At 39.0% G+C, this 24013-nt stretch overlaps 1 protein-coding gene across 5 annotated transcripts in view; it reads right to left on the bottom strand.

The window, feature by feature from the left end:
* Positions 1-802: 802 nt before the first annotated feature.
* The window catches only part of LOC109439475 (fibrous sheath-interacting protein 2), a 40067-nt gene continuing 16856 nt past the window's right edge, over positions 803-24013 (bottom strand). For 2 of the 5 annotated variants that reach the window (XM_074321459.1, XM_074321460.1), the window contains exons 4-6: positions 17137-17180; positions 13766-13835; positions 11316-11517 (exon numbers count right to left, since the gene is read on the bottom strand). In XM_074321459.1, the coding sequence (XP_074177560.1) occupies positions 11381-11517; positions 13766-13835; positions 17137-17180 (251 nt within the window). In that variant the 3' untranslated portion in view covers positions 11316-11380. Of the gene's footprint in view, positions 1465-11315; positions 11518-13765; positions 13836-17136; positions 17181-24013 lie in introns of those variants that run through there. The other 3 variants (XM_074321461.1, XM_074321462.1, XM_074321463.1) reach the window with 2 other exon arrangements.

The following is a 24013-nucleotide window of genomic DNA, read 5'->3' as shown; positions in this document are numbered from 1 at the left end:
CACTGATTCTTTCCTTCATCTGTCCAAGTCTACTACCTAAGCTGGTTATTTCGTTCTTAATTTCTTCTATTGAGTTCTTAATCTCCAGAAATTCTATTTGTTGTTTTTTTTTAATTTCAATCTCTTTTGTAACGTGCTCATGCTGTTCTTTGATTGTGTTTCTGAGTTCATTTAACTACCTACCTGTGTTTTCTTGCATCTCGTTGAGTTTTTTCAGAACTGCAGTCTTGAATTCTCTGTAATTTAAGTCACATATTTCTGTATCTTTAAGTGCCTTTTCTGGAGACTTTTCACTTTCTTTCTGAGCTATCTTGTTGCCTTGGTTATTCATCGCAAATACTGATTTACTATTTCTCTTCCTAGACTTCTACAGGAGTGGCTTGTGCAACAGGTTGATAGGAAGCGGTCTTTCTTTTGTTTTCCAGTACTTGTTGGTAGAATGTTTTATTTTTTCTCCGACTGCAGCTTATTTTTCTTCTCCCACATGGTAGTGCTATGTTTTCTCTGCACTGTTCCAGCTTCTCACAGAGTGGGGGGGTTCCCTGGGAGATGGGCTCTTCTCTGTTAATAGTTCACCTGGGTGACAGCGTGCAGTGTCCCGGTGGGTATGCTGAGAGCTTGTGATGTCCCAAAGCTCTTCCAGCTCCAGATTCAGAGCCCATATAGTTCTGCAGTTCTGTTTACTCCTGCAGGGATCCTCCCAGATAGGTGGGGCCAGGGGCGGGGTGAGTTGTGAGAGGTGGTCCAGAGCAATGGCAGCGACCACCACCACAGCCAGTCCTGCTTCCACAGCTCTCTCCCCTTTGCCGGAACTAGTTGGGCTGCGAATGTGTGTATGTGGTCCACAGTTCTCAGAACAGCAAATATTCTATTCTTTTGATCTGACACTGCTACTGTTCTGTTTCTAGCACAGGGTAGGTGGGGGCGGGGCAAGCTCTTGGAGGGTAGGGAAGGGGTGGCTAGTCTCAGTGCCGAAGGCTTCCGTTCTCTGTTCGGCAGTGAGGGCTTAAACCACCGTTTTCAGCCTTCTTCCCTCAGTCTTTTCTCCAAGGTCTCTGCCGTGAGCGTTGGGTTCAGCTGTGTTATATGCTGCCCCCTCATCCCTGTGGGCCACATGCGGAGCCCTAGCAGTCGGAGTTCTTCCCTCTCCCACAGCTGCGGTAGTTCCGGGATGCAGCGAGCTCGGAGCACTGAGCTAGGTCTGTGTGCTGTGCCCACACGGCTCTGTCTTCACACTTCTCCCTTCTCTCCTCCCCCGCTTGCATGATTCGCCCACCTGTAGGTGACTTCGGTAGTAGGCCTCTTCGTCTTGCCTGTCTGCTGTGCAAGGAGTCCTTTGTGGAGTTATTGTTGTTCGATTCATTGTAAATTCCAGGGGAGCTTTACAGAGGCTCACGTCATGCCGCCATTATTTCCAACATCCCTTCCTCATCTTTTTTATCCTCTTGATCCATCTGCTCTGATCTGCGACAAACAAAGAACATCATGCCTCACCATTAAATTATTTCAAAATTTGACTAAAAAACTTCAGCAAGGCATTTGGCAAAATCTTTTCTGATGTCCTCTCTCTCTCTCTCTCTCTCTCTCTCTCTCTCTCTCTCTCTCTCTCTCTGTCTCTCTCTAATACACACACACACACACACACACACACACACACACACACAGCAAGAACATAAGTTGGATGAAGGGAGGTTCAATCAATAGGACAAATACAGTTAATTGTTCCAGTTTTCCTCTTTACTTACAACTGCCGGGATGCCTTTCTCAATCTTAGGGAGCCTAGTTAAACTGTTCTCTCACCTTTACTCGTTCCACTTCTCATTATCCTAGGGCTAATCCTATTGGGACCTTGCCTCTTTTACTTGCTGGTCAAGTTTATCTTTTGCAAAATCAAGTCTATTAAAGCTATAAACTACTCTTTTGCAAGGCTTCCAGCCCTTTCCCGAGATTGACTCCATAACCACTTTCTCCCCCTTGGGTCAGATCTGTAGTTCCAGCTCAACGCCACTAACTGAGTTCAGTCCATACATGAGGCCATACACGATCGTCCCTGCTCTTTCTCTTCTCCCTCCCCCCGGGCTTGATACGCTCTCCGGCTACCCTCCCAAACCTGCCAGAAGCATGCACTGGGGACTTTCTCCCTTTCCTTGCTGACATCCCAGACAACAGCAGGCCAAATTCTCATCGGGTGAATGAAACCTTCTATTCGTGGATCGGACCTTCTGATTCTCTCTCACTGTTCTTCGGTTCCACGAAAGTCCTAGCGCTAGGCCAGAAGGTTCTTCTTGCCCCAGGGGTCCAGATCCACCCAGTCTTGGGGACGCCCAGTCTGAAAGTCATCTCTCGTACTCGTGTTCACGGGGTTGAACACTGGGATTTGGGACCCCACAACCTCTTATTCTCCCCTTAATGGGTGGCTCCCTCCTCACCCTTCTCACTCCATCTATTGGGACCATGGGGGCCGCACATTTGCTGTCTGCGAAGTCTATGTATCTTGTTTGTCTCCTCCACATCTTACATGTCATCAGGCTCAACATACAGTCAATCCCATCCAACTGACTTATCTTTTACTACAACACTGCCTGACTCAAATATAACTTCTGTCACCACAATGGAAAATGGTCACACATTTCCTATGCCCAGGCCTTTTTACCCTTCGAGTTCAACCCTCCCTGTTTTATTAAAGTCTCCACAGCACTCCCCAGAAAAAAACACACAAAAAAGTGCTATTGCTTCTGTTCCCGTGATTTGATTGAAGACCTTAAGCTCCTTTTCGAACAGACAGATGTGTCACTCTCTCAGGCCTGATAACTACTCATAACTAACCCCAGACTCCTGCAGCTCCTCTTAATATCTTTATTGTACGAGCTGCAGTTTTCCTCTTACAACCTCCAGGGATGCCTTTCTCAGTCTTCGGGAGCCTAGTTAAACTGTTCTCTCACCTTTACTCGTTCCACTTCTCATTATCCTTGGGCTAATCCTATTGGGACCTTGCCTCTTTAACATGCTGGTCAAGTTTATCTCTTCCAAAATTGTGGCTTTCTTACTCTGTGTGACTATTTCACCTAGCGTAATGCCCTCATTTAATTGTTGCAAATATCAAGATTTCATTCCTTATTATGGCTAAATAATATTTCACCCTGTGCCTATGCATGTGTGTGTATCACATCTTCTTTATCTCTTCATTCATCAATGGACACATATCTTTGCTATTGTAAATAATGCTTCAATAAACATGGAGTGCATATGTCTGTTTGAGTGTTTTTATTTTCTTTAGATAAATACCCTGAAGTGGAATTGTTGGATCATAGTTCTATTTTTAATTTTTTGAGGACCTTCCATACTGTATTCCATAGTGGCTTCACCAATTTACAGTCCTCTTATTCTTAAAAGTATATTTATATTAACATTTTATAAAAATATATACCTTTAAGGAGAAGTGCCTTTTTATTTTCCTATATATCTTTTATTTCTCTTTTATTTCTAAATAAAATACTAAGATTTTCATAATATAGTCATAATCTCCAAGTAACTCCTCTTTAAAATTGCTTCACATAATCTTTATTTATATTTTCCATTAATTCTACTCTGAAGCAAATTGCCACCTCTAATGTTTGAGAAATCTAGCACTGACGCAATTTTGAGGTATAAAATAAAAATGATTTATTTTTGCAACTTTGGAAGAAATTATGTTTAAGAATACCAATGGACGAATTTGTTTATCATTTTTTCCTGACTTTAGGTTAAAAATTAACTGTTTCTTTTTATTTCAAAGTGTTATAAACTTTACATTTTTCTCCTTATGCCTTTAAGAAATTAATGTAGTTTGAATAGTTTTTACAAACTTTTTTTCCATCTCAAGACAATTTGATTCTCTGATATATATCATATCTTTCTCTTTAGAGAGCTCTTTATCCCATTATTGAAGCAACTCATCTAAATCAGATCCCTACATGGATGAAGCCCTTTAAATTTAAAGTACAGTTCTTTAATTATAGTTCCTCTCAATCTGTAGAACCAGGGCACCCAAAGGACTTGTTATCTGCATAGGATAACTGCCATAGACATTCTAGTTTAAAAGGGGGGGATGCAACAAGCAGTCGCTTGTCCATAAGAATTCTAAAATCTATCCAAATGTCGGAAGCTCCTTGTTTATGTCTCAAGGCCCAGGAATAATTTCCTTTTGCAGTAACATCTGCTCTCTGGATACTTGGTGCGCCTTATGTGACATCTTCACCCTGTGTGTCATGTTTGCTTTTGCATGAAAAGCATTACTCTTTTGCAACTAAACAAATATAGCCTGCTTCCTGCAAATAGAATTAGGGAGGCCCAAAGACCTTTTCTCATTTGGTGTTTTTTTAATTTTAGCATCATGTGCTGTCTTGGAGAGACTGAAGATTTTTTAAACAATGAAGTTCTGGCTCTTTTTAAGTCTTTCTTTCAATTTACCTCTTTTCTGTTGTATTTCAGTATTAGTAGAAGGAAAAAAAAAGGCTGTACCTTCAAAACTTTTCTTAGGCATTTCTTTAGTGAGGTCACCCGATTCATTAAGCACATTTTCTATTTTCTGTACAATCCAGTTTAGCGTGCTAATCTTTTTACCACTAATTAACAAGGACTCCCCTTCTTCTACTTTTCAAAGAGATGTTGCTCACTTTCCTGTAACCCCTCACCCACAGCACACTCAAAAGTCCAAAATTCTACAAACAGCACGTTCAAGGCACTTTAAGTGTTTACTAACACTGCCCTCAAAGTCGACTGCTCAATTTCAAAGTTATTCCCATATTTTATGTTTTTGTAATGGCAATCTCCACATTCAGGCAACAAAATCTGTGTTAGCAATCTATTGCTGCCTAGTAAATTACTCCGAAACTTAGTGGTTGAAAACAGCAAACATTTATTATTTCACAGTTTGTATCAGTGAGGAAGCCAGGCAGATTTTCAGGGTGCTTCTGACTGATGGTGTCTCAAAAGACTGCAATCAATGTATCAGCTGGAACTGCAGTTGTCTCCTATTTCTGCTAGGGTAGGAGTCACTTCCAAGTTCTCTCTTGTGATTTTTGGCATGCCTCTGAAAATCTACTCCTAGACGTTTATGTGACCTTTCTAGAGGGCTGTCTCAGGACATGTCAGCTGGTTTCCCTCTGACTGGGCAATCCGAGACAGAATAAGAAAGTGCTAAAGCAAAAGAAACCATCGACAAAATAAAGAGGCAACCAACTGAATGAGAGAAGATTGTAGCAAACAGTGCCTCCGATAAGGGGCTAATATCCAAAATATACAAGGAACTCATGAAACTCAACAACAAAAAAACAAACAACCCAATTGAAAAATAGGCAGAGGACCTGAAGAGACATTTCTCCAAAGAGGACATACAAATGGCAAATAGACATATGAAAAAATGCTCAACATCACTAATCATCAGAGAAATGCAAATAAAAACCACAATGAGATATCACCTCACCCCAGTCAGAATGGCTATCATCAACAAGACAAATAGTAACAAATGCTGGAGAGGCTGTGGAGAAAAAGGAACCCTCATACACTGTTGGTGGGAATGCAGACTGGTGCAGCCGCTATGGAAGGCAGTGTGGAGGTTCCTCAAAAAATTACGAATAGAATTACCATATGACCCAGCAATCCCTCTCCTGGGTACCTACCCAAAAATCTGAAAACATTTATACATAAAGACACGTGTGCTCCAATGTTCACAGCAGCTTTGTTTACAGTGGCCAAGACATGGAAACAACCAAAATGTCCTTCGATAGATGAATTGATAAAGAAGTTGTGGTATATATACACAACGGAATACTATTCGGCGGTAAGAAAAGATGATATAGGAACATTTGTGACAACATGGATGGATCTTGAGAGTGTAATGCTGAGTGAAATAAGTCAGACAGGATAAAAGCTTTGATACAAAATTTTGTATTAAAGAATGTATTTCACCTGCTGGAAATTTGATAATTTTCTTATCAACATTTGAAAACACGGATAAAAGCTTTGATACAAAATTTTACAGTAAAATCTTCTGTTATGTTAAAAGGCAGCTTAAAATTTTGCGATATCTAAGGCTGGGGAACATCAGTGATTTGGATAACATCTGTAAGGTTACTTTCAACACGACTGTCAATTTATACACACTGGGAGAAATAGTTCTCTGAAAAGCAGTTTTCCCCCCACCCCACCATGGGACAAAACATTTATTTTTTTTATTTTTTATTTAAGAAATTTAAAAAATGTTTAATTATCGTTGAGATTCAATATTATATTAGTTTCAAGTGTACAGCATAGTGGTTAGACATTTATGTAACTTAAACAAAGTGATCTCCCTGATAAGCCTTGCACCCACCTGAAAACACATATCCATAGTTATTACAATATTATTGGCTATATTTTCTATGCTGTATTTTACATCCCCATGACTATTTTGTAACTGCCAATTTGTACTTATAATCTCTTCACCTTTTTCACCCATCCCCACGATCCTCCTCACATCTGGCAACCATCAGTTTGTTCTGTGTATCTGAGATTGTTTTTGTTTTGTTTGTTTATTTATTGTGTTTTTTAGATACCATATATAAGTGAAACCATATGGTATTTGTCTTCCTCTGTCTGCCTTATTTTACTTAGCATAACACCCTCTAGGTCCAACCATGTTGTTGCAAATGATACAATCCTTTTTATGGCTGGGTAATATTCCACTGTATATAGGAGGACTGATGACAAGTTTGTAAGCTAGTTGCAGTGATGTTGCGAACCTTGTTTTGATATCAGAGAGATTCTTCATTATGAATTTGTACCCACTGGACAAACAGTTGATCAAGTTTACTATTTGAAAGTGCTGAAAAGGCTGCGTGAAAAAGTTAGAAGACCTAAAATTTTCGCCAACAATTCATGACTCTCACATCACAACAATACACCAGCTCAAACAGCACCGTCTGTAAGGGAGTTTTTAGCCAGTAAATAAATAACTGTATTGGAACCCCCCCCCATTCACCTGATCTGGCCCCCAATGACTTCTTTCTTTACCTGAAGATAAAGGAAATATTGAAAGGAAGACATTTTGATGACATTCAGGATATCATGGGTAATATGATGATGGCTGATGGCCATTCCAGAAAAAGAGTTCCAAAATTGCTTTGTAGGGTGGACTAGGCACTGGTGTCAGTGCATAGCTTCCCAAAGAAAGTACTTCAAGGTAACCGTAGTGGTATTCAGCAATAAGGTATATAGCACTTTTTTTAGGATGAGTTCGTGAACTTAATTGTCAGACCTTGTATGTACCATATCTTCTTTATCCATTCATCTTTTGATTGGATCATTTAATCCATTTATATTTAAAGTAATTATTGATAGGTACCCTGTTTTCCCAAAAATAAGAAATAGCCAGACAATCAGCTCTAATGCGTCTTTTGGAGCAAAAATTAATATAAGACCAAGTCTTTTATTATGGTAAAATAAGATCAGGTCTTACACTAAATTTTGCTCCAAAAGAGGCATTAGCGTGATAGCCTGGCTAGGTCTTATTTTCAGGGAAACGTGGTATGGACCATATTTACCGTGTGTAATGAGCTCCCATGTATAATGCACACCCATGTTTTGGGCCCAAAATTTCAGAAAAAAAAATCTTTCATTTTAATCTAAATTTGTATATGTTTATATTTAGGTACTTGTTTTTTTATCATAGAGGAACTTTAGCATTTATTTATTATTATGCTTTTAACTCTTACGCATAAATAAAATAATTAAAAACATTTGTATAGGTATTGAATTAGTACTACCCATGTATAATGCGCATCCTTATTTCTCCCTCACAAATTTGGACAGAAAAGTGTACATTATACATGGCAAAATACAGTAGTTATTGTCAACCTATTCATTGTTTTCTCATTGTTTTTTGTAGGTCTTCTGTCTTCCTTTTTTATTCTTTTGCTGTCTTGTATGTTGATGACTTTCTGTAGTGCTGTATTTGCATTCCTTTCTCTTTGTCATGTATGTAGATTTTGGGTTTGGGTTTGGGATATATGTGCTTCATATATCCCAAGATATGTTTGTAGCAGACTATTTTAAGTTGATGGTCACTTAAGTTCAAACACTTTTTACTATGAGTACGATTTTTACTCACCCCCTCCATATTTATGTTTGTCATTTTTTCACATATTTGTGTGTGTGTGTGTGTGTGTGTGTGTGTGTTCATATGTCCATTAATTTACTGTTGTTATTACACATGGTCTTCCTATTTTCACCTTTTAACCTTTATACTAGCTTTAGTGTTGGTTGATCCACTGCTTTTATTAGTTATTTGCTTGTCAGTGAGAATTTGTTTTCTTTGTAGTATCTTCTTATCCATATATATTTTTTTCTTTCTTTTTGAAAGTCCCTTCAACATTTCTTTTGTAATAATAGTTTGGTGGTGATGAACTCCTTTAGCTGTTTCTTCTCTGGGGAGCTCTTTACGTTTCCTTCAATTTTAAATGATAGCTTTGCTGGGTAGAGTAGTCTTGGTTGTAAGTTCTTACTTTTCATCACTTTGAATATTTTCTGCTAGTCCCTTCTGCAAAATTTCTGTTTGAGAAATCAGCTGTCAGTTTTATGGGGACTCCTTTGTAGGTAACTAAATGCTTTTCTCTTCCTACTTTTAAAATGTTTATTTTTAATAATTTTATTATGATATGTCTTTGTGTAGACCTCTAGGTTCATCTTGTTTGGGACTCTCTGCACTTCCTGGACTTGTATGTCTATTTCCTTGGCCAGGTTAGGGAGTTTTCAGTCATTATTTCTTCAAATACGCTTTCAGTTCCTTGCTCTTTCTTTTCCTTATGGTATATTTATGATACAGATGTCGTTAGGCTTGATGTTCTCACAGAGGTCCCTTACATTATCCTATTTTTTTTCTTTTTACTGTTCTGATTGGGTGTTTTCTGCTACCCTATCATCCAAATTGCTGATTCAATCCTCTGTTTTATCTGCTATTGGTTCTATCTAATGTATTCTTCATTTCAGTTATTGTGTACTTCATTTATGACAGGTTCTTTTTTATGTTTTCTATCTCCTTTTTTATTTTCCTATCTCTTTGTTAAAGTTCTCACTGAGATTGTCTATTCTTCCTGTAAGTTCACTGAACATCCTCATAACCAGTCTGGTGAACTCTTGCCTCCATTTTGTTTCATTCTTTTTCTGGAGTTTTGTCCTCTTCTTTCATTTGGATGTTTCTTTTTCTCCTCATTTTGGCTGCCTCCATGTGTTTGTTTCTGTGCATCTTGTAGATCTGCTATGTCTTCCAGTCTTGGCAGAATAACCTTATGTAATAGGTGTCCTGTGGGACCCAGTGACACAATCTCCCTGTTCATCTGAGCCACGTGCTCTGTCTCTTGTGTGGGTTGTGTGCCCCATCCTATTGTAGTTGAGCCTTGGTTGCTGTTGGCACATCAGCGGGTAGGATTGACCACCAGGATGACAGGCTGTAAGGACTGGCTCTTACAGTGGATGAGCTGTTGTGCAGGGGCTGACACCACAGAGTGGGCTTCACTTTAGTGGGGCTTTAGTGCCTGCCGTGTCCACTCTTTGGGCCTATATTTCTGGTGCTAATTGTGTGAGGGTCTGAGGCTGGCCACTAGGTGTGTTGGTTTTGAGACCTCTTGGGAGGGGCTCTTGTGCAGGCAAAGGTCAGCTGCTGTCTGGTCTGGGGCCACCATGTAGGAGCTACAGTGATCTGTGGTACATGACTGTGTGGGGCTTGGAGGCACCTTGGAGAGGTTATGCTTGAACCAAGGCTGACTACCACTGGTGCTGGGCTTGGGGCTACTTAGCAAGAGATACAGCACACACACTGAATTTAGCCGCTACTTGTTTGGGGTTTGTGGACCTTTGAGAAATTTTAGGAAAGTCTGCAGCATGGGCGTAGTCAGCAGCTTATGTGGATTAGCCTCTAAAAGATGTTTGGGCCAGTGCATAGATTGGGTAGGTGGAGTCTCTGGGAATCACCAGGGTGGGGATAAAGGGAACATGGTGTTAGCCAAGTTGATGGGACTCACATTTGGCACCTGTCTGTGCTTGCAGGCTGTGTGGGGGATTGCTCAACAAAGGAACAATAGCACGTGCTAGCACTTTAGTCCCAGAGAGAGCTGCCCTGCAGCCCTGCCCTGAAGCCAGACAGTTCAGTTTCTCTCCATATATCCTTGATACTTTCGAGCTGCTCTCTCTTTCCTGGAGCTTTGAACAAGTGCTTTTGAGCAAGTGAGTCTGTGCTGGGGCCCTTTAAGAGGACACTTTGGTTTCCAGCAACCCTCCATATTGCCAGACTCAATTCCCAGTGATTTTCACAACCGGATGTTGTGGGTACTCCTCTTCCCAGCACTGGTGCTCTGTGCTGGGACCCCAGTGTGGGGGTAGGGCCTCTTACTCTTCAGGGGAGACTTCTGTAGCCGAGATATCCCCCATGCTTATTAAATGCAACACATGGGTGTTGAACCCATCTATTTTTCGTTTCTGCCCCTCCTACCTGTCACATCATGACTTCTTCTTTATATCCTTTATTGTAGGAGTTCTGTTCAGCTAGATGGTTCTCAAGTGTGGTTGTTCTGTGATTTTGTTATAAATTTGATGTGGTTACGGGAGGAGGCAAGCACAGCATTTGCCTACTCTGCCATTTTGACCAGAAGACCTCCTGAAAATAATTTTGAACTGGACTGCCAGTCATTTCTCATCAACTGTCATTTTTGAAAAGGTTTGCATCTATAGGTTATGTGATTTTGTCTGATATTTGAGATCAAATAATTTATGAGATTATTATGAATAAACTAAATCATAATACTAATTGAATAACTTCATTATGATTGGAATGTAAACATTCTGCTGTATATTCACAACTTTTTCTCTGGAGCTCCCTGTCATAACATCACTGATTAACTTTACAACAGAAAATCAAATTTTGTAAAGCAAAATTTTCTCAGCTGCTTCTGCTTTAGCACTGGTTACTGTCAATAAAATGTTAGACAAAAGAGAAAATATCACATTCCTTATAAAATTATGAATCAGCATTCAGGTAAACAATGGTGATGACTGACGTTCTGGCTGTTTGGTCCACCTTTTTAGATCTTTTAAACAAGATCCTTAGATATTGGGGCAAACATGCCCCTTTTTCCTCATTAAATGCTAGCACTCAGCATCTTCTTACCAAATACTTATCAAAATGCTCAGCAAAAGCATTTATCAAACCCTTCCCTTACCCAGGCCTATATTTTACTTTTTTTTGCTCTTATTTATTTATTTATTTGCTCAATATTATATGAATCATCTTATAAGACAGTATGTTATGCTTGAAAAAATATTTTATTTTTCAAGGGTAGTAAGCAAAGTTTTATCAGGTATAGAAATTTCAGTGCTCTTCCTGGTGAGGTGGTGACGAAGATTTGGAAACATTGGTGTTAGCTCGAGAAAATACCATTGATAGAGCTGAAGATACCTTTGCCAGCATTTTAGATCCTTGTTCTGAAATACTGGGTTTGGGAGTTTCTGTGGATAAAGCAAAAAAAGTAATATGGCTATTAGACATTTTAATATTATAGTCATACTAGAGAATTGATGATTTAGAATTTATAAATTGACATTCATAAAATACTTTATGGATTTAAAAACACACAAAGATTATTTTGAGATTTGATCCTTCCAACACTCCTGTGAAGGAAACAGGAAGAATGATGTTTCCCTTTTTGGACACTGAGTCTTGGTCATGTCAAATACTTTGCCTAAGATCACACGAGTGGCCAAGTTTGGGATACAGTCCAGCTTCCTGATGCTTGTGGTATCATTATACCTACTGCACTCTGATGCTTCTCTAGTCAGGTGTGCAAAGAATGCCTTTCTTTTTCTAGCAGAAAACTGTGAAAAAGCCTGATAAGCTATACTCACATAGGGAAGTAAATTTCAACTCTATATAGTGAGGGTGTGTGTTTCAGAGTGTTCAAGTGAAAGCAGAAGTGCACTAAAATTGCCATAATTTCTCATCAATTTGGGGTAAATTTTTAGTTGACTAACTTCAAGCAATGTTTTTTTGTCACGTGAGATAAGAGTATTCATTTGAATTCATTTTTTCTGCACCACTTATGCAGCACATGGACTCTTAGAGAATATATTTTAATTTTAAAAAATTATTTTACATGTAAATATAGAAGAGAGCATTTATGTACTTTTATGAAACTTTATGATAAGATGTGATAGGACATGAAAACACACACAGAAAAGCCCATATTTTCTTAATCCCAGTACATGCCAAAATCCTGTACCTCTTGCAGTTACCTAAACGTATCTTTTCTGGCAAGATAATCTTCTATGGTTAAAGCTAAAATAGCTCACAGTAAATTTAGCTATAAATAAAGAAAAAAAAGTTTAGTTTTTTAACTGTACTATTATTTTTTAAATGACATTAGAATTAAAAACAAAAAGACTACAATCTGTAGCAAATAAGACAAAAGCATGGCTGAAAGAGAAAGATGTGCATTCTGAAAAAGCAAGATATAAATTTTACTAACATGATAGAGGCATTGTTGCAAGATTTCTGCAATTCTCATTGGAGAGGTAAAAAGTGTCTGCTAAAAAAAATGCAGATTTCTAGGCACTACTCAGTTAGCTAGTTTGGAGAGGATACTGGAATCTGCATTGTTAAAAAAATATCCTGCCTGGGTGTCTCTAATGCAGAGCAATTCCTGGAAACACACTGAGGACACTGCCCCAAATCTGCTTTCATTATTAGATTCCAGCATCTTGTTCCGGACTGGTGGGTGGCTGATGTCCTAGCATACATGAGGCTCATTCCCAGAGACAATAGTGAATCCTTATCTTTATCAGTTAATTGTTCTTTTTCACAGCAAAACTATAGGCTATCGTTGGTTATTACCCAACGTGGGCCTCTTTTCTGGAATGCAATTGCAACTACATGGAACTACATTATGGAAGGAAGAAAGATTGTAGGATCAAAATCAGAAGACCTGTTTTTGAGCCCTGAAAGCTGTACATTTTTTGACAGTGTCAGGCAGTTATATACTTCCATTTCCTTTTTTGTAAACTGGGGCTTTAATTTGCAGAGAGGGAATAGTACAGTGTAGGGGATATGGACAAAGTTTTTTTTTTTGGTCCACATAGTGTTCCACAAAAGCTTTGACTTATTTGATAAAATTTAAAAGTCAGGAATTTTCACATAAAACTTCCATTTCTAGCTTCCTTTGAAAAATGCTAAAACCTGGATTGGAAGACCTGGCAACAATCTAGCATGTCAATGATTGGACCTGAGTAGCTGCTGCCTCCTTTAGATGGGACATGCCATCTCCAGTGGAACATAAACCCTTAGCTCAACCTAGTGTTCTTATTTATATTACCCTGTCTCCTGTGAACATTTGAGTGTGTGAACTATGATTATGTTGAAAGCTTAGGGTCTGAAGTTGGGCAGATCTGTGTTTGAATCTTACCTCAGCAGCTTAAGTGCTATGGAGTGACTTTGAGTAACCTGCTGTCATTTTACTCCTTAATGACTCTCAGTTTTTCTCATTAATAAAAATGGGGATAGCTATTACCTAATAAATGTTAGTTCCATTATCTATCACCCTCCCGTTGGTTTGAGTTAAAGTAAGAGAACTGCATGATAAACTGCAAATTGCTATCCATATAAACAGTAAGAATATGATTTCAATCTCATATTGATAATAGGTGTAAGTGGGAGGAGCCATTCATCCCAGCAGGCATATTAAAAGGTTAGTATATTTCGTACCTGAAATGGCTTCTTTTGAGGTATTCACACTGCCACGGATAATTTTGTTTCCTTCAAAGATGCTGATAAACTGCCAAGACAAAGCAAAGTACTTAACTTAGTCTTTTGTTGGACACTATACTCTACAGATGCCTAGAAATCCTCAAGAGATCTAGTACAACCATTGCAGCATCTTTCATAATAATATCTGTGCACTGCAGTCTCTGAGACAGTCTCAGAGAATTATTCTCTGAGACATAGGCTCAAGATTTTTTTTTTTGTGTGTGTGGCAATTATGATATCGAGGATTGATGCTATGGATCTTGGCTACCATTAAATGATGACCAAAGTCACAAAAAATGGCAGCTCTGTCTGCCTCCTCCCTCCTTTAGTTAAATTATAATAATTTATAAATTATTTTCTAATAATAGAGGCAATGATAAGGAGAGGAAGAAAATGGGTGTTCACTAAGTAACTCCAATTTCCTTTTATGGAAATCTTAGCTATTTTGAGATCTAGAGCAATAAAGTGACTGTGTGGACCTGGTAGGGCAGGGCACGTGGCTCAGATACTGCCTTTACTCTGTAGGCCTTTATCACCTCTTTGAATGAAGCAGCAGCAATTTTCTTACAAAAGCATAAAATAGTCTGGGACAGATGGCTGGGCTTCATTGAGGATATTATACTATACTAGTAATTAAAACAGGAAGTGAAAAATCAATGAAGTAAGGCCTAAATACATGCAACATAAAATATGTTGTGTATATATTATGTAAAGACCACCAGACATTCTTATAAGGGTTTACCATGGTTCCTCCAAGAGGACTTGAGGCAGCATATGTATTAAGATATTTCAAACAGGATACCTGAGGAATAGAATGAAGCAAAGACTATCTAAAGCACTGATTCTCATCATTGGATGCATGGTAGGGTGAGCTGTGGAAATTAAAAAATACATATATGAATCCCTGGAATTCATACCACCAATTGAATTGAAACCTCTGATGGTGGGGCAGGTACTGATATTTAAAAATAAATTCCCACATAACTCTAATGTGTAAGAATTAGAAGTTGAGAATCCCTGATCTGAAAGCAGGGAGCAGATGAGATGAGTGACTGAGATGAGTAAATATACTTAAATTCTGCTGAGGACATCTATCTTTCTGTTAAATTTTAGAATATTTGCTGTTACTTCATGGACATTTTTATAATTACTGCTTTAAAGTTTTTGTCTGAAAGTTTCAAAATCTTGGCCACATTGCTGTTGGCATTTCTTGTTCCTTCCCTTGAAGCTGTGGACATTTTTTTATTTCTTTGTATGTTGAGTAATTTTGGATTTTTATCCTGGGCATTTTAAACAATTTATGAGATTCTAACAATTGTTCAATCCTCTGGAGGAGGTTGGGGTTTTTTTGTTTGTTTTTGTTTGTTTCTTTGTTTTCTTAAGTAGGTAATTACTCACTTAGTTTCAGACCACACATTCTACCCTGCCGTCTATTGCTGTAGTTCCAATACAAATTCCGTTTTCAAAGTCTTGGCAGTTTTTTATTTTTTATTTTATTTTTTTAGTATCCTTCTGTATGTACCACTATTACAACTATAATAAGTTCTCAAAGTCTTTTGCGTATATATATTACATCAATTTCATGAATGCACAGCTCAGGAGAGTCTTTACAAACAAATTTGTAGAGAATCTTTCTTGAGATCCCTTCTCTGATATCTTTCAGTGTCTCTAACTCTTATAAGTTCCCTTTGTTGGTTGTATGGCTAGGATGCTATAGTTCTACTCTCCCTGTGTTCTGTCTCACACATCCCAAGACTGTATCCATGTCTAGGGTGAAATGACTAGAGAAAGCAGAGGAAAAAGTAGCAGGTTTGCTCCTAATATTATTCGGGTTACTGGAGGCCTTTTCCTACTTCTTCTGCTCAGAGAGAAGGATTTTCTTTCACAGTTTTAAGTGCCTCAGCAGCTTCTGCTGCCATTGCCATGCAGCATCATGACTGAAATCTGCCTCCAGGCAGGGCCAAGAGAGGGGGGGAAAAAAGGGAGCTTCCCCACTTCTCACTTTATAAGATTTTATTCCTAATTCTGGTAAGAAAGCAATGGTTTCTCTTGAAACTTTATTATGTGCATTTCCTTCATGTAATTCCAGGATTTGAACTGCCCTGACTTGAAGCTAGAAGATACCAGTATGGAAGGAAAAAAACCCAGGAAACTCATCCTGGTATTGGTTGTTCTTTGAGGTCTGATGTCCCTCCCCAGATTCCTGCTATTATTCATTTTTCAGAATCCTCAGTAGTTATTCACAGTAGGTATGTAGCTGTAATCAGTGAGGTATAAAGTGTGGAATGTGCTTGCTCCACCTTACTCAGAACTAGGCTGGCTAACAAGCATACGCACAGTTTCACCATGGGAAAAGCAGGAAGTGAGGGAAAGAGCAAGGAGCCAAAAGGGTCCGGATTAGGCAGCAATGCAGCTTGGCACAGGGACTCACCTGTATCAGATTGTCTCCCTATTATACCCATATAATTTCACTTGGAAAATACGGCCTAAGTAGAGTCTGGGTTTCTTGAATAGATGTTTAGATGTTTATATTCATAAAGGAGGGTTAGGTTAAGTGAGGAGCTAAGCCAGCATTTTTGGAGGTTTGGCAAAAGTTAAGCATGAGTTGTAAGATTTGGTTCTGAAAATTGCTCTGATAATGACAAGTGACTGGATAGTTGATGGATTGTGTGTGCATGGGGGTGGGGAGACTTGATTAAAGGTGGGATTAAATTGAACCAAGAAACAAAGTGATAAAAAAAAGAAGGATCTGCAGTTTCAGCCCTCACTGGAAACTTTCTATAAAGGATTACAAGAGGAGAAATTTCCTGAGTTTACACTGGGGAGTAATGAGCTTTTTGGATAGCTGTCTTTAAACACTCCAATCTTAGGAATACAGAGAACTAGATGGGATCAGCACTCATTTCCTGCAAGCCATTCTTCATTTTTGAAGGTTCTAGTCCCTTCCTGCCTCCACCAAGTCCCGCACTTGGGTCTACCTGCCCTAGACAGGGCCAAGTGACTCACTCCCTCTAAGATTTTCTCCAGAAACTGCAATAACAGAGTTAAGGAATGGAATTGTATTTAGGTGCTAAGGAGGAACAGTGGTGTATTCTGTGCACGTAAGCAAGGAATTATAACTCTAAGGTGCGAATTTGATTCCAGATTTCTTGGGTACCACGGACAGGTTTCAGCCAGGCAGACAGATGTGAACATGAAGAAAGTAAATAGAGGATGCTTCCTGATGTCCCATAAGTTGCACCACCCAGTCTCTGATTTGACCTTGAAAACTGGGTTATGTTCAGCTAGATACCATACATACCAATGAGAGGCTACTGAGAAACATTTACCTTAATACTGTCTGAATACTCTGGCTTTTGTTCCTGAGAACTTTCTGTAGGGGGAGAGGGGAAGAAAAAAATATTATTTTTTTTCTGAGGCATAAATAGTATTGACACCAACCTGGTCTTATTAATTTTCACTCAAAAGAAATATAATTTAGGCAAATAGAATAAATTATTTTTAATGTATAGACAGTGGGAACAAAACTGAAATACGTGAGATCCCTAGAATTTGGGGGCACGTCTTAGCCCTTCATTTAGGAATTATGAAAGAGGAAGTGTGATGTAGTAGGAGAGGCAGACTTTATAATTTAGTACAACCACTCAATTGCTACGGGCCTATTTGTTTACATGTAAAATGAGAAGGTACCCTGGGGACTTTCCAGCTCTAACATTCTTTGATTCTGCATAGCTAATTAAAAGCAGATAATTGGAACAGAGAAAGGTGCTAGTCATATGAAAGACTTTGGGGGAGAATCTGGAGAATCTTGAGGCAATACCAAGAGGAAATCTGGTGGAGTTGTCACAGAACTAGAAGTTGTCTAAGTTCCAAGGGAATTCAATATGTCAGTTAAAAAAAAATTGAGCCCGAGTTACAAATGATACTGTGAGAGATGTATCAAGGACCCACAACTAGAGAGCTGGTTAACATGGTAGGGTGTCAGAAATCTGAGTTTGAGTCTTAGCTTCACTACTTAGAGCTGTGTGAGCATTAGCAAATTAAATCTACCTTCTCAATCAGTTTCCTCATATATGTATCTAGAATGTGAATGAAACTATTCAACCTGCTCGCCTCACAAGAGGACTCAATGAGATATGTAAAATTATGCATTTTGTAGACATGTCATTAAGAGCCAGCACAAGTACTCTCTCTAAATTATCCTTTGGGCCATCCAATATAGGTTCTAGAAAAAGAAAGTAATAGTAAACCTCAATTAACTCAAGTATAAGAGGGACTGATTATTTGACTTATCTGACAAAATTGATAAAATTTCATTGCTATTTGATAATCTTTCTAAAGTGTATGACTCTATATGCCCATAATTGAACCGGCTTTTGCTTTTAAATGACTGAGGACATTTGAGTTCACTACCAGGGATATTGTTTCACACAACCAGTTTTGAAGTTTCTAGGCTAATTGGCTAGTAATATTCCCCTATATACTAGGAATTATTTTGAGGAAGAATCACAGAGAAATTCCTGACAGTATAGGACCTGAGACATTCAGATTTAAATTATTTGAGATTTTATTGTATATTCTATATGAAACTAAACATGCATATGTTCAACCCTAACCTTCCCATTGAAGTCCTTAAATATACTTCAATATCTTATGGCTTATGTGACACCTTAACTTGAATACTAACGGATATCTCAGTTCAACCCAACAGAGTTTTTGTGTGTCCCACCCCCCTGTTACTCCCATAGTCTCTCTTATTTTACTAAATGCCTCCTCCTGTTATATGACTGTTTTAGGCTCTTGGAAATGCAGCGGTGATCCTCATGGAGCTTACATTCTGGAGGGCGATAGTGAAAAAACAATGAACAGCTAGATAGTCATAAGTGCCAGGGAGTAAAACAAGCAAAGACGTGGAATAGCTAGTGCTATGGCGGGAATGAGATTCCAATTTCAGAGTGCTCTCAAAGAAGATGTCACTGAGAAGCTGACGTTTGAGTGAAGACCTGAAGGTGAGGCGTGCGCCAGGTGGGTATAGGAGGAAGAGCTCTGCACAAGGATCAGCACGTGCAAAGGCCTCAGACGCCTGGGACGTGTAAGTGATGCTGGAGCCGGGTGAGTCAGAAAGTGAAACAGGATCAGGATCAGGTTAGAGAGGTCACAGGGGACTGGGAGGATGCCCAGATGATGTAGGCATTGGCAAAGCCATTGCTGTTTATTTGCTTTTTGTCCCAGATGATATGGGAAGTACTTATTATCTGAAATTATCTTGTTTATGTCTTTACCCTTTGGTGCCCAGCCCCAAGTTACAATGTAAATTCTGAGATCAAAGCCTTTTTCAAGTTTGTTTACACGTGGGATATAACACAAAGGAGATGCTCAGTAAATCTTTGAATGAATGAATGAATGAATGAATGGAACAGCTGCAATATTACTGAAGGCTATAAGAATTAAGTGTGATTATTGCAACAAATTTGGAAAAAACAAAACAGATAGCAGCTTATAATTCCATAATACAAATATCACATCAGTGATGATTGTGACACCTTCTGGTTATGGTGTGTTCACAGAATTCTGGCATATTTACTGCTGTACTATGAATCATCTTAATGAAAATGATTTCCAGCTCCGTTTTCCACAAGAGAGTATATTTCTCAACTAACTTCTCAGGTGGAATGTATGTTTGAAATAACCAGGGTAAACTTGTGGTTTGAGTTTCAAGGCCGCTTAACAGTAAACACAGCACTCTACCTCTTGTGCATGCTATCATTGGTAGAACCACATTGATCCACTACGGATTCAGCAAATAGAGATCCAAAAGTCCTCACAAATGTTATAAGGAGTCAGTACTACGAGATTAAAAAAAAAAAAAAGTGAGGTCCTTACTAGCCAGTATACGTTTCGGAAGAGCTAAGCACCAGGAAGAATAACCTCTCAAATAATGGTTAAATTGACTTCCGGAAAAATGGCGGTGTGAGGTGAGCCTCTGTAAAGCTCCCCTGGAATTTACAAAGAATCGAACAACAAAAACTCCACAAAGGACTCCCTGCACAGCAGACAGGCAAGACGAAGAGGTCCACTACTGACTGAAATCACCTACAGGTGGGAGATTCGCGCGAGTGGAGGGAGGAGGAAAGGGAGAAGTGTGCGCGGAGACGAAGCCGCGCGGGTGCAGGACGCAGACCTAGCTCAGTGCTCGGAGCTCGCTGCTTCCCGGAACTACCGCAGCTGCGGGAGATCGGACTGCTAGGGCTCCGCCTGGGCGCCACAGGGCTGAGGGGACAGCATATACCACAGCTGAACCCAACGCTCACGGCAGAGACCTCGGAGAAAAGACTGAGGGAAAAAGGCTGAAAACGGTGGTTTAAGCCCTCACTGCCAAGCAGAGAACGGAGCCTTAGGCACTGAGACTAGCCGACCCCTCCCTCCCCTCCCAGAGCTCGCCCCGCCCCCACCTGCCCCGTGCTAGAAGCGAAAAAGTAGCAGTGTCAGATCAAAACAACAGAAAATTTGCTGTTTTGAGAACTGTGGGCCTCAGACACAAATTCACAGCCCAACTAGTTCTGGCAAAGGGGAGGGAGCCGTGGAAGCAGGACCGGCTGTGGTGGTGGTCGCCGCCATTGCTCTGGGCCACCTCTCACAGCTCACCACCCCCCCCTGACCCCACCTATCTGGGCAGAGCCCTGCAGGAGTAAACAGAACTGCTAAAACATACGGGCTCTGAATCAGGAGCTGGAAGAGCTTTGGAACATCAAAAGCTCTCCGCATACCCACCGGGACACTGCGCCCTGTGACCTAGACGAACTATTAACAGAGGAGAAGCTCGTCTCCCAGGAAATCCCCCCATTGTGTAAGAAGCAGGAATAGTGCAGAGAAAACAGCACTACTGTGTGGGAGAAGAAAAATAAATTGCAGTTGGAGAAATAATAAGACATTCTACCAACAAGTACTGGAAAACAAAAGAAAGACCTCTTCCTATCAACCTGTTGCAGAAGTCACTCCTGTAGATGTCTAGGAAGAGAAACAGTAAACCAGTAATCGCCATGAATAACCAAGGCAACAAGATAGCTCAGAAAGAAAGTGAAAAATCTCCAGAGAAGGCACTTAAAGATACAGAAATATGTGACTTAAATGACAGAGAATTCAAGATTGCAGTTCTGAAAAAACTCAACGAGATACAAGAAAACACAGATAGGCAGTTAAATGAACTCAGAAACTCAATCAAAGAACAGCATGAGCATTTTACGAAAGAGATTGAAATTTTAAAAAAGAACCAAATAGAATTTCTGGAGATTAAGAACTCAATAGAAGAAATTAAGAATGAAATAACCAGCTTAGGTAGTAGAGTTGACCAGATGGAGGAAAGAATCAGTGACATCGAAGATAGAAACCTGGAAATGACACAGATAGAAGAAGAAAGAGACTTGAGACTTAAAAGAAATGAAAGAACTCTACAAGAACTTTCAGACTCCATCAGAAAGAGCAATATAAGAATAATGGGCATACCAGAAGGAGAAGAAAGAGAGAAAGGAACAGAGAATATATTCAAACAAATTGTCGATGAGAAGTTCCCAAATTTGTGGACAGAACTGGACCCTTGAATCCAAGAAGCAAATAGAACACCTCAATCCCAACAGGCCTTCTCCAAGGCACATTGTATTGAAGCTGTCTAAAATCAACGACAAAGAAAGAATCCTCAAGGCAGCCAGGGAAAAGAAGACGGTAACTTACAAAGGAAAGCCCATTAGATTATCATCAGATTTTTCAGCAGAAACTCTACAAGTTAGGAGGGAGTAGAACCAAATATTCAAACTATTGAAAGAGAGAAATTATGAGCCAAGAATAATCTATCCAGCAAAGATAACCTTTAGATATGAAGGAGGAATAAAGACCTTTCCAGACATACAGAAGCTGAGGGAATTTTCTAATACACGACCTGCACTACAAGAAATACTAAAGGAGGCTATTCGACCACCATCAACAGGGACAATTTGTGGCAACCAAAACTCAAAAAGAGGGAGAGTAAAGGCCTGAACCGGAATATGGGAATGGAGAAAGTAAGCATGCTGAAGAAAATGGAATACTCTAAATATCAAACTTTCTTTTACATAAACTTAAGGGTAACCACTCAAAATAAATCCAGAATTGAAATATATACTGAAATAAAAGAAGAAACAGAGGGAAACATCATAGAATACCACCACACAGAAATAATAGACAACAACAAAAGGCAAAGAAACAATGGAGACACAGCCTTACCAGAAAACTAAAGATAGAATGACAGGAAATCCTCACATATCAATAATCACCCTAAATGTAAATGGACTGAACTCACCAATAAAAAGGCACAGAGTAGCAGATTGGATCAAAAAACTAAACCCAACCATATGCTGTCTCCAAGAGACACATCTCAGCTACAAGGACAAGCATAGACTCAAAGTGAAAGGGTGGAAATTGACACTCCAAGCAAATGGTACCCAGAGAAAATCAGGTGTAGCCATAATGATATCAGATGAAACAGACTTCAAGGTGAAAAAGATAACAAGAGACAAAGATGGACATTTCATAATGGTGAAGGGGAGTGTACAACAAGAAGACATAACAGTCATCAATATTTATGCCCCCAATCAGGGAGCACCGAAATATACCAAGCAACTACTAACAGAACTAAAGGGAGAAATTGACCAAAACACAATTATACTAGGGGACTTAAATACATCATTGACAGCTATGGATAGATCATCCAAACAGAAAATAAATAACGAAATAGTAGCCCTAAATGACACATTAGATGAAATGGACATAATTGACATTTATAGAGCACTTCATCCTAAAACATCAGACTATACATTCTTTTCTAGTGTACATGGAACATTCTCAAGGATAGACCATATATTGGGACATAAAATCAGTCTCAACAAATTTAAGAAGATTGAAATCATACCATGCATATTCTCTGATCACAAGGCTTTGAAATTGGATATCAACTGTAAAAAGAAAGCAGGGAAAAACACAAATACATGGAGATTAAATAACATACTATTAAAGAAGGACTGGGTCAAAGAAGAAATTAGAGGAGAGATCAAAAGATACATAGAAACAAATGACAATGAAAATAAATCCTACCAAAATTTTTGGGATGCAGCAAAAGCAGTTTTAAGAGGAAATTTATCTCATTACAGGCCTATCTCAAGAAACAAGAAAACTCCCAAATAAATAACCTCATGTTACACCTTAAAGAACTAGAAAAAGAAGAACAAGTAAAACCCAAGGTCAGCAGAAGAAAGGAAATAACAAAATTAGAGCAGAACTAAATGAAATAGAGAACAAAAGACAATAGAAAAAATTAATGTGACAAAGAGCTGGTTCTTTGAAAAGATTAACAAAATTGACAAACCCTTGGCTAGACTTACTAAGATAAAAAGAGAAGACACTGATTAACAAAATCAGAAACGTAAAAGGGGAAGTTATCACGGACACCACAGAAATACAAAGGATCATCCAAGAATACTATGAAGGACTATATGCCACCAAATTCAACAACCTAGAAGAAATGGACAAGTTCTTAGAAACATATAGCCTTCCAAGGCTGAACCATGAAGAACTGGAAAATCTAAACAGACCGATCACCAGTAACGAAATTGAATCAGTCATCCAAAACCTTCCCAAAAGCAAAAGTCCGGGACCAGATGGCTTCACTAGTGAATTCTACCAAACCTTCAAAGAGGATCTAATACCAATCCTGCACAAACTCTTCCAAAAAATTGAAGAAGAGACAGTACTCCTAACTCATTTTATGAGGCCAACATTACCCTGATACCAAAACCTGGTAAGGACAGCACAAAAAAAGAAAACTACAGACCAATATCTCTGATGAATACCGATGCAAAAATCCTAAATAAAATTCTAGCAAATCGAATACAACAATGCATTAAAAAGATTATTCATCACGACCAAGTGGGGTTCATCCCCGGGGCACAAGGATGGTTCAACATACGCAAATCCATCAATGTGATACATCACATAAACAAAATAAAGGACAAAAATCATATGATTATATCAATTGATGCAGAAAAAGCATTTGATAAGATACAACATCCATTTATGATTAAAACACTTAATAAAATGGGTATAGAAGGAAAATGCCTTAACATAATAAAGGCTGTATATGACAAGCCCTCTGCTAATCTCATAATTAATGGAGAAAAA

The sequence above is a fragment of the Rhinolophus sinicus genome, linkage group LG16 (genome assembly GCF_036562045.2).
Source record: "Rhinolophus sinicus isolate RSC01 linkage group LG16, ASM3656204v1, whole genome shotgun sequence".
Taxonomy (NCBI): Eukaryota; Metazoa; Chordata; class Mammalia; order Chiroptera; family Rhinolophidae; genus Rhinolophus; species Rhinolophus sinicus.
The sequence above is the reverse complement of the archived record's forward strand: the minus strand, read 5'-3'. Positions and strand labels throughout refer to the sequence as shown.